This window comes from Stegodyphus dumicola, chromosome X2 (assembly GCF_044657685.1).
Source record: "Stegodyphus dumicola isolate Sdum_Otavi_A_Nest chromosome X2, ASM4465768v1".
Lineage (NCBI taxonomy): Eukaryota > Metazoa > Arthropoda > Arachnida > Araneae > Eresidae > Stegodyphus > Stegodyphus dumicola.
The window spans coordinates 171444876-171457078 of NC_140781.1; the positions used below are offsets into that span (position 1 = coordinate 171444876).

The following is a 12203-nucleotide window of genomic DNA, read 5'->3' on the forward strand; positions in this document are numbered from 1 at the left end:
AAATAGTTTCTGGAAACTTAAGTTCTTGTTTAATATTTTGACTTTTGAATCTTTAATAATGTCTCAAAGTGACCGCTTTTATTTGAAAATTTCATTTTAATTAATAAATGAATCAGCTAGAACCTTTTCTTTCAAAACTTCCTGAATCTCTTGCTTAAAAATTCCAATGAGTGCAGCAGTGATCCCTTTTTTGATCTAGTTTACAATTAAAATTAAGGGCATTCTCACTAATTACAGTTAAAATTCGCAGCACCGTACATTTTACTTACCTCTCGCTCAATAGAAAATTTTAACATCTGGTAAACGCATTCTAATACCATTATCCAATAACGCTCGAGACAAAAATTAATAAAACCTCTTTTGGAGCTTACCACAGCGCCCAAATTCTGAAGCGAATCTTACTTTTTGACTGAATGTCATTAATTATAATATAATCGGATTCCATTTGACAGATTTACGCTCTCTCGTAAACTGCGAATGAAGAATGCGCCTGTCTGCTGGTGGCTTTTTCTACCACTGTGTGATTAGTTTATTATCATATTTCATGGTAAAACAAATCGTCAAGGTATATAGTAGAACTTTAACAGAAATGTTTCGAATAAGAGTCACCCAGTGTATTTATCTTTTGATAAGAACGAAAAAAGTTAATCAAGTCTGTATCTTTATTTAAATACGATTTATGCCGCAGTTTTGTATTATTTCAAGGCTATTGATTTTCTGGGGCGTTACTCACGCTCGTTTTTAATGGTACTGAAAATAATATAAAATTGGACTCCAAATCATTTAAATCTTCAACTTTTCCTTCAAATTCTTGTCATAAGAATTAATGCCATAATACTATTCTTTAAGGAAACTGTATTGCAAGCCGTGCAAAATTGCTTCGGGGGTTACCATACACCCCCACGGATCGCCACTTTGAGGCTGGCATATAGTAGCACTTTCCTGTAAAAAATATTTAATTTTCCAGAGATAACAGATGGCAGCACTTTATTAATTCATTACCAAGACTGAAGTAATCCGTTCTTAATCCGTTCGCTAATCCGTTTTGTGAATACGCTCAGTTGGTTGAAGAAAGGATTAAGCTTTCTGAGGATTAAAGTAAGTTTAAAATTGAATTATTTTCCAGTCTTTTTTTCTATAACAATACCGTATAGAGGTCTTTGGTGTTTTAAGAGTCGCAATATAAAATATTTCTGTATTAAACGTATTCCTGTTCTGTAGCGATCTTGCAAATCTCGTTTAAAAGTAATTACAAATTACGGAGTACGCATATTTGATACGAACTGTTGATAGCTTAATAAGTTAACAGTTGTTAACATATTGAGAATTGGTAGTCAGAAACAGAAATTTTTTTAAAAAAAGTTTTGAAATATCTCATTTTCGGTTTCATATTATTAAAATGGTCATATGCGGAAGGATTAAAACCTGAATAGAGAAGTACATTTTAATAACATACCACGAAATGTAATGTTCAAATACGGGTTTTTTATTAACTTATTAATACTTTTAATTAATTTGTTAATACTTTAAATTAAATTATTAATACTTTTAACTAACTTATTAAATGTGAAAATTCTTCCGTTGAAAACGTAAAGCGAATCTTAAGCAGGTTAAAAGTTAGTGTATTTATTCACAGCCGCATTTTTTATTCTTGAATAAGAGATTTGCGTAATCTAGAGAATTAAATTATGATGATCAAACAAATTTGTTCAAGAACAGAACAATGGGAAGCTTGTCAAACTGATACTTAGTTAAGATCGCATCTGATGCAGATGCTACTAAACGAGGAAACGGTGGTTATTTTTTAAGTACATGGATTAATTGTAATGCATGCAATACTGTATTTTTTTATGTTCTTGTTACAATAATTACCATATTTACTCGAGAATAAGACTTCCTTTTTTTGCTATACTTTTGTTTCTAAAAATTTGGTAGCATCTTATGAACAGACATTTTGATTAATAAAATCGGGAAATAAAAGGAAGTTTAATACTGAACTTAATTAAAACGTTTAAATGCCAAATAGACCACATGGGGAATTACAGTATACTATATAAACTGTATTAATTTTCTTCTAATACCATAGCAAATACTACATATAAATACAGTAGCTGACCTTTCAATCTTATCAAAATACAAGGAATTCTAATCACTACCATACCATACTCTTCAACTATTCAACCCTTACATTCTTATTTTTCAAAATATAAGGAGGATCTCTGCAAGCTCTTTTTGTGGGAGTAGAGTAAAAATTAGAGTTGTAAACTTTAATGTACGTTTTTTGAGATATTCTGATGTTTTTACTCTATTCAGACAAGTTTTCTCTCAAATATGTTCAAGTATGACAACAGATGGAACTGATTTTAATAATAACAATGAATTAAATGTATGACATCATTTACCATACTGAAAGCTTTATTACCATACTATATCTGTATACTGAAAGCTGAAATAAGCTTTTCCTTTTTACTAGAGAAACATCTGATAGAAGGACTAGAGGAAAGCAGAAATAAGCTTTTCAGTTTTACTAGAGTATCATCAAGAAAAAACAACCTTGAAATATGTAAGTACAATTATTCTAGCCAATTAATTATTACAGTAAAATTACTTCCAATGCTTACACTACTTTTTCTTTTTGGTCCATTTTTATGTACTATTTTGTGCTATTTTTATTCAAAACATATATTATCAAACATTTTTATGCATATTTCAATTTTCATCATTATTAGCTTGATGAATAAAATTTCAAACGGTTTTTTTCATAAATTTCCTTCGAAATATAGTTGTACATATAGTGTGTATAGTAGACTTTATGTATGGGAGTATAAGATAGGAATAATTTATCTGAAAAGTTACATGAAATGAAAAATCTTACAGTGGTTATCTCCTTAGATAACCACCTCTGAGATTGAGACACTTGTCAGGAACATAATTTAAGAACAGTACTTAAAAATCACCAATAGTTCTACAAGAAACTGGCATTATCTGAAAATGTGGTTAATTGTTTTAGGGAAGTTTTCCTGTATAATGATTTAGATGTAATAATTTTTAATACCAGCGGCCAAGCAGTAAAGTCGCTGAACACTGGTAGTTCGGTCCGAGGTTTGAATCCCGCGAACGGGCTGGCTGCATGGGCGTTTTCTTGGTTTTCCCCATGTGTAACGTGTATACGAGCCAGTTTCCCTTAGAAAGCCCTCCACGAAGGCATCCCTCCCCTTAGGCAGATAGCCCTAGTGTGCTTTGCCGTAATTAAATAAACCAAATCAAACTTTAATGGATAAGAATTTTGCAAAAGTAATTGAAAGGTTCTACAAGAGAGAGACAAATCATCAAGTTTTGTAAGGGCACTGTTTTACCATTACTTTCAAATATAGCTCAAGTAATACTTAAACATTATTTTCTTAAATTAATTATACTGCAGGAATAGTAGTTATAATTTTTTACACTAAATTTATCCGTTTGTACAGATATTATTAAAGTAGATAAAACTGTAGACAAATGAAAAAATATGTGCTATATTCACTTAATTGCAAAGACAGTAATTTTAATTTAAGGCTGTGAGTTACTTAATAATTATGGGGACTAGCGCACCTGTATCCGGCCCCTATATGTAACTTTAATCCCACATGCCTTCCGGTAATTTTGAGAAATGGACGGTATTAAGAGACTTCTCGTTTTTTTTTTTTTTTTTTAGTTTAAAGACTTTTTTTAAACTTTCAAATGTTTCTTTCTTGCATAATAATTTATATATATTTTAAGCAAAACATTTCACCGCTGGCTGTAATGCTAAAATGTTTGCAAGGCACTGAAATACAAAGTGTTATAGGAATATGTGGAATGAGATACAATGTTATATATATAGAGAGAAAAATAAATATAATTAAGTAATTCCTGTGCTTGAGCTGAAGAGGATAGAACTTCATACATACTATTAAATTTTTAAAAATTTATTAAAAGGATTATCCCTTCTTGGAAAAATTTTATTTAGGCTATTAATATTGGCTTATGTTAACTGGTAGTGAAATGTTAAAGCTGGCAAAAATATTTTCTAAGAGGCAAATAAAAATTAAAAAAAAAAAAAAAAAAAGAGTAACAGGAGAAACAAATAAAAACTATTAATCACCTGTTTAATGCTTCAGGTATAACTTTTCAAGGGGTTACTAAAAAATTAAACCCGGATGATTTATGGGTGCCGAACACACGTTTCGATCTTCCTGCCATTATGTGACTCGAACTACTGCTACTTAATCGCTTAAAATGAGTAAAAAATATTTCTAATAATCTCATAATGAGAAAAACTACGCCGATGGAAAAAATTCTTATATGCTATACATATAGTTTAAGTGCATTAGGAATATTATATATAGAAACAAATATATATAAGAATTTTTTAAAAAATTAATGCCCTAAAAAATTTTTCCTAGGATGGGATTAAACCTTTTATTAATTTTTTTAAAGTTTCTCATAAAAATTATTTCTTTAAAATTCAATCCTCTGTAGCTGAAGTGCAAGAATTATTTAAATTAAATATATATATTTTACCATGTGTACGTATATATATTATTCGATGGTTGCGAATCATGACTGGCAATTTTATAAAGGTCATTTATGCAAATATTTTATAATACATTTGTAGTGTCATGCATGGAGACTGGCATACCTGTAGTTTTGAATCGGTATTACAGCTTCCATTTGTAGAAAGGTAGAATAGAACTGTTTTAACCCGGCAGAAGGCACACACCCAACACTGAGTTTCATTAGGAAAATTTGTTATTTTATAGAAACCATTTGATTATAAACAATAATTGCAATATTTCATTTAGAAACTATACTTCTTTACTTAAAAAAACTTATTTTTATATTTAAAAAATTCCATTCAAAATAAGTATATACTTAATCAGGGGGTCAGAAGCTAACATACACTTCTGGCAAACATAGGAAGAATGAATTTCACATGAAAAATTATCACACATTTTTCAAGAAATTGTAGTTTTATTGTCTTTGGATCTTGGACACATAGCATGTCGGCCTTTGTCGAGTTTTGGTTTCTTTGATGGGCATTCTTCTAATACACTAAAAATTGTTTTATTAATGCTTTCATGAAGCACTTTAGGAAGCATTGACATATTTTTTGTTATCTCTATGTGAGGTGCTGTATAAGAGATATAACCAAATTTTTTAGGAATTTTCTACTATTTTGACATTGTCTTTGTTGAGAATAAGGCAACTCGGGTATTTATTGCAAAGACGTTCAACACAGTAAAAGACGACCATCGGCCGTCTGTTGGTTTTTCGAGCTGTCGAATATAATGATAACATTTCATCAACTTTATCTACACCACCTTTTGTTGCATCATGAAAGTACATTATTTCTGGTTTCTTTATACCATCACTTTCATCAATGGCGTTATTGCAATGCATTGTAGATAACAAAACTACGCATTTTAATTTTTTAGGCACATACGACACTAGTGTCGCGTTCTTTTAGAACCCAAATATAGAAGAATATATGTTCCTAGTTTTTGTTTGGACGAACTTTGTGGGAATTTCAGCCTTGTTTCTGTTCAGGGTTCCTACAATAGTTAATTTCTTTGATAAAAGTTCTTTTGCCAGAAGATAACTCGTATACCAATTATCCATTGTTACATTTCTGCCCAAACAAAGGGGTGCACAGGTGTTTTGTAATTTCAAATGGTGAATTTTCAACTCTGAAAGGACCTTCCGGCTGTTGTCCGGCGTATATCTCCATGTTATAGCTGTAAAATGTCCTAGAATCTACTAAGGCAAATATTTTTATTCCATACTTCGCTGGGTTGCTGGGTATATACTGACGAAAGGAACACCGCCCGCGAAATTTCTCTAATTTTTCGTCGATTGTGACGTATTCACCAATAATGTAAGCCTTTTGGCAATTTTCATTGAAATCGGTCAAAAATTCTCTCGCAGTCGCCAGTTAGTGCAACTTTTTCCAAGCTTCACGATTGGTCACATTGTCTAACCATAGACACCTGAGAAGAAAAGTGAATCTTTTATATGACATTGTGTTCCATAAAATTTCAATGCCTGATCCATCAGAAGCCCACAAATCTTGAGTATTTGTATGTGACGATTTATGCAAGCCGCACAGATGTAAAAGCCCAAAAAGTGCTCCAATTTCCACATCATTTGCGTTTTGGCATCCCGATCTCTGGTGTAATTTATTGACATTTTTTCAACATAAATATTTGTACACTCTACAATGGATTGTATCATTTTAACATTGAAAAATAATTCCCAACTTTCTAGAGGCTCCGTTATATTGCGTGCAGTTCCTTTTAATCCTGGTAAATGAGTTATTATATTTTGAGAAGATGTTTTCACTTTTTGATTTGGTTTTCCTTTCTGCCAAACTCTTATTTTTGGTAATAAAAACACTTTTTACTAAATCAGGATTTCCGTCGTCTTCATCATTTTGCTCAAATTCACTTTCGCTGTCGTGAGAACTGTATATTTCTTCATCAGATTCATTTTCACTATCTTGATCAATTTCTTCGTCAGAAGACTCTACTTCATCTAATAGAGTTCTCAAACGTTCCATCTCTTTTTCATATTCTGTAAATTTACGTTTGTAAGCCATTATCTATCAAATTAATCCAACAGACAAGTAACAAAAACACTCCAAAGCACGAAGCTAGAATAAGCTAAACTGCTCCTAATGAAAAATTTCGAAGCAATGACGGTCGCACGGGGTGACTGAATCACCCCGTTCTCTCATGCATTCCAAGAAATGATTGCTTCTCTCGCAGAAAAGAAAAACAAGCAAAAATAACAATACACATTCCAAGGGAAGTGTCAAACAGGAGAATACTAGAAGGATGATTCATTAAAATGAAATATTTCCGGTTAGGATTGTTGATTTTTGACGCATGGGGTGACTCTGTGCCCCGTGTGACTTCTCCCGTGTTAATGCAATCAATAACTGAAGATTTATCATACTCCATTTCTTTAACAATTGCAGCCATTTTGATCCTTGCACTTGAGTATTTCTTAGTAATTTCACTATCAGAAAACATTTTTCTACATAAAACTGCAGCATGATCCGATGCACTCAGTGGCGGATTGTGCTCCAGTAAAAAGGAACAGAACAGGCATTCTGCATTAATAACTTTTTAGTACTTTATTGCCAAAAAAGAATTTTTCATTTTTTTAACAGAACTCATGTTGTCCTTGTGTTTTTGTGTACGCACATGTTTAAGAACATAGACCCTTCCACTGTGCGAAATCGAAAAATCGAAATGACAAATAGTACACATTGCAAATGTATTACATGTCCTTGAGAAAAATAATAGAAGAAAAGTCATGTATGTTCATTTTTTGAAAAGTACACGACTATTTTAACTTTTTTGTAGACGTAACTAAAACAAAATATCGTAATTTCTTACACTATTTCTCGAAAGCACATGCACTCACACCGTTCAGCAACAAGAAGAATGAAATAACCTTGATCTTGGTTTCTACTCAGTGGCTAACATATGCCAGCTGACACAAAGTAGCGCTCAATGATTATTGAATAACTGGAACAGAACATTTTAGAAGAAGTTCTTTCACTCACAAAGCAGAAGCACGCCATAATTTCTTACTGAATAATTTCTTCCGAAATAACCTTGTTTTCTTTTAGATGTAATCTAGAGAAAAAAAAAACAGATGCTTTCAGATAACCCAAATCACTTTTTTGAGGTGCGAACAACAAGCCAAGCTATATAAAAATCATAAGAAATTTTAGGAATAAGAAAAAGTCAGAAGAAATATGCTGCAAATTGGGTTGGCATTGAAACAGTCTAAATTCGGGAGATTTAGGAGCTCTGTAATTGTGTACTTCTGCCGGTTTATGCTTATAATTACTAGTTTTTATGGAAATTTTATCTACAGTTATATTTTTCTATATCATATTTAATAGGAATTATTTGTATGGATACCCATATAATTCTACATAAAGCTGCAGCATGATTTGGTATTGCAGATATTGGTTTTGTTTATGGGTTTTTGTCCACTGCTTTCTGTGAAGATTTGGCCAAAGGGCACCCAAATAAGTCTATGGATTTTTGCATACATTTTTATGAGGATTTGGCCTATAGGCACTCGTACAGGTCACCGTAGTCTACCGGCTTTTATGTCTGTTTCGCCTACGGGTACCCGTACAGGTCTGTTGCTTTTTTTCTACAGGTACATGTTGGCCAAATAACTATCTTTTTTTTTTTTTATGGATTTGTAAAGGGAATTTTTCAGCAGGATAGGGATGCCAAAAAGGTTTTACAATTTAGGAAGGCACTATACAGCCAAATTTAGGACATAAAGAGATTCCACTAATTGGCAAAACACCTAGTACTAACCTGTATTGCAACACCTCAACATATGTTATGTGTTAATAGTTAATGAACATGTTGCAAACTGTATTGAGTAAGTTTAATAATGAGCAATGCAATTTATAATAAATCAAAAATAAAGCTAAGTAAATAAGCTAAGTTCGTTAATTACAAGTTTCTTTTAAAAAATAAAATATTACTAGAGAGATATATCTATATATAGATCTTCTTCCAAACTAGGCTAAGAATTTTGATTCAGTGCATATATTTCTCAATAAGAAACAATGATTACCAAGACAGCCCACTGAATTTTTTTTTGATTATACAAAAACACCGGAGATCCTTATCGCCAGCAAAACTTATCTGCATTTTTAATGAAAAAGCATAGGAGTTTACCTGCTAATATGAAGAACTTTCTATTCAAAACTCACCCATGTTTATGTTATTTTTTAACTTATTTTCATCGATATCACAAAACACAAAGTTGCACACACCAGGCTGTTGAGCTACACTCCCCACTGTTGTCAGCAATCTCCCGCATGCTATGCGTTATTATTTGTATATGTAGACAGGTCGTAAAATCGAGCTTCCAGTAAAAGCTTTCTTCCTCTACCTATAGAGCTCTTGTTGTTTCTTTACAATGCTCTACTTTGCAAATATTTACAACGGCACTTTTCATAAAAAGTGTACTGTTCTAACACCGTTTATGGTTTCTCATAGTGCTGAACAATTGGAACAGTGTATTTTTTCATTGTTATCACTTCACGACAGCTCTGTAATTTTAAATCATTACAATCCCAAATGCATACCATCGAATGAGAGTATCACAAATTAAATTTTGACTGGTCGAGCGAATCGACTGCTAGTTCGAGAACACTTTTTATGACCAACCTGCGTGTGTGTATTTATCACGGCGTGATACTTTTTAAACTTGCTTTAGTTTTTTTAATATTCTGGAACACAGGCGGATCATTCACAAAAAAGGAAAAAAAGTTGGCAAAATACAATTTTTATCTATTAAATCCACCTCATAAATTTGACATTACATAAAAGAACGACACGCCTATCTATATAGATATCATTCTAAGCTAAGCTAAAAATTATAATTCAGTAGAAATATATGCTGATAAGGATCAATGATGATAATAAGCATATTTTGAATATTTCATGATTATAAATAGCATCTGAGATCCTTATCCTCTCAGAATTTAACTCTACCTTTTACGACAGGGCACACAATATGTATCTGCCTGTATGAAGCATTTTCTATTAGAAACTCAATTATTTCAAAAGTACCTTTTAGCTTGCTTTCCTTGATGCCATAATATATGAAATACAGATTCTACTTTCGATGTTACGTTAATAATTTTTGTCAGGCATCTCCCGAATGCAAAGCATTATCGTTTTTGTAGTTGTACACACTGAAAACTTTCAATTTAAGAATTCCCCACCCTTTCTAGTCTCTTGCTCAAATTTGACCTTAACAATTCTCTTCTTTCCATATGCTTCCCGCAGTTATCCTACAAGTTTTTTTATGACCACCCTGTATATATATGTATTAAACAAAAATTAACTATATCAATTTATAGAGTATTCCAAATTCTTACGTATACAATGAGTTGTTGCAACAGAAGAGACCACCGAACGTTACAATCTGTACAGGTTGGAGAAGAAAGTTTAAGGAAATGACTTTGTTGCAAATCAAATAACCCTACAATATATTTTCTGAAAAAATTGCATTCTATTTAAAAAACATTATATATAAAAGCTACATAACTTATTGTATGATTTTCTGCTAAACAAAATATTCTAACACAAGCACTCTTTTAAGAAAAATTGGTAACAAATTATATTCAAATTCAAAGTTGCACAAGTATATGTCGTATGCTTCTCGTCCCTCACCATCTGAATAAATTTTTAGTATTCATTCAAATTGTTTAAACTAAGAAGTAAATTCTTCGGAATTTTTTTATAGGCATGAGAGCAAAAAGTATTTATTAATTTTAGTAGCAAATGTATCCAAAATTCCATACAGTTTTGCTCCAATGCTGAGGAGAAAATTCAAAGGAATTTGTTATGTATTAATTGTTTCTTAATTTCAAGTATATGTTTATTGCTTCTTAATTCCATTTTGTCAGTAAACGAGGTCTATTAATCTGTTTTTCTTAGTTTTCGTTAAAATAATTTTTGGTAAACTGTAAATTTCGTTAAATTTAAGTTTGGGAGTTTTAAATATTTAAAGTATAAAGGGCACTAATGGTTTTCTAAAATATTTAGGCAAGATGTTTATATATATACACACACGCAAATGTTTAAACTCACAGTAATTGATTATTAAAGTATAATACAAATACATCAAATATGTGGTATTTACCCGAACTCAAAACTGAGCAGTGCTTTTGGAAAACTTGTGCGTGGATCGAAAAGTTTTCAATTATTTGAATATTTGCATTATGAATTAAACAGCTTTTTCTCTTTTAAAAATGCACGACAGCAAACAAGTTTATTTGATCTTTTCTGACGTATAGAAATCAAAGATAAGGATCAATGATGAGGTGTACCAGTCTTGCACTGACAAATTCATGATGACAAAACCATCTGAGATCCTTATGCACCCTAGAGATTTTAATTGTATTTTCTTTCAACAAAGCACGTAATGTGTACTTACCAGGGGTATTCCAGATTCATATGTATGCAATGAATTGTTGCAACTAAAATGGCCATCGAAGACTACGATCTTTACAGGTTTCAGAAGAAAGTTCTAGGAAATGACTTTTTTGCAAATCAAATAACCTTACAATATATTTTATGAAAAAAGTTTCAATCTATTTAAAAAAACATATATAAAAATTACATAACTTATTGTATGATTTTCTGCTAAACAAAATTTCCTAACAGCAGAACTCTTTTAACAAAAATTGTTAACAAATTATAGAATTCAGAGTTGCCCAAATCCAATTCGTACGCTTCTCGTCCCTCACCATCTGAATAAATTTTCAGTATTCATTCAAATTGTTTAAACAGTGAAGTACATTCTCTTGAATTTTTTGTAGACCTGAAAGCAAAACGTGTTTATACATTTTAGTAGCAAATGTATCCAAAATTCCATATAGTTTTGCTCTAAAACAATGCTCGGAAAAAAATTCAGAGGAATTTGTTATGTATTAATTGTTTCTTAATTTCAAGTATATGCTTATTGCTTCTTAATTCCGTTTTGTCAGTAAATGAGGTCTATTAATGCGTTTTTATTAGTTTTCGTTAAAGTAATGGTTGAAAGTAATTTTTGGTAAGCTGTAAATTTGGTTAAATTAAGTTTGGAAGCTTTAAAAATTTAAAGTTTAAAGGGCACTAATGGTTTTCTAAATTATTTAGGCAAGCTGTTTAATTAAATTAAATTAAATTAAATTAATTAAATTTCTTTTAAAAAATAAAATATTACTAGAAAGATATATCTATATATAGATTTTCTTCCAAACTAGGTTAAGAATTTTGATTCAGTGCATATATTTCTCAATAAGGAACAATGATTACCAAGACCGCCCACTGAATTTTTTTTTTATTCTACAAAAACACCCGAGATCCTTATCGTCAACAAAACTTATCTGCATTTTTAATGAAAAAGCATAGGAGTTTACCTGCCAATATGAAGAAAATAACTTTGGCAGGCATCTCCCGAATGCAAAGCATTATCGTTTTCGTAGTTGTGCACATTGAAAACTTGCAATTTAAGCATTTCCCCCCTTTCCAGTCTTTTGCTGAAATTTGACCTTAACAATGCTCTTCTTTCCTTATACTTATGACAGTCATACTATAAGTTTTTTTTATGACCACCCTGTACATATATATGTATTAAACAAAAAT

At 31.2% G+C, this 12203-nt stretch overlaps 1 protein-coding gene and 1 long non-coding RNA gene across 2 annotated transcripts in view; one reads left to right on the top strand and one right to left on the bottom strand.

The window, feature by feature from the left end:
- Positions 1 to 831: 831 nt before the first annotated feature.
- The window catches only part of LOC118196245 (uncharacterized), a 96546-nt gene continuing 85174 nt past the window's right edge, over positions 832 to 12203 (top strand). The window contains exons 1-2 of the long non-coding RNA XR_015038962.1: positions 832 to 1098; positions 2474 to 2563. This is a non-coding gene — a long non-coding RNA (uncharacterized LOC118196245). The remainder of the gene's footprint in view (positions 1099 to 2473; positions 2564 to 12203) is intronic.
- Positions 4912 to 12203, bottom strand: part of LOC146992968 (uncharacterized) — a 58146-nt gene continuing 50854 nt past the window's right edge. The window contains exon 3 of the mRNA XM_085809203.1: positions 4912 to 7664. Coding sequence (XP_085665329.1) covers positions 6254 to 6616 — 363 coding nt within the window. The 5' untranslated portion in view covers positions 6617 to 7664 and the 3' untranslated portion in view covers positions 4912 to 6253. The remainder of the gene's footprint in view (positions 7665 to 12203) is intronic.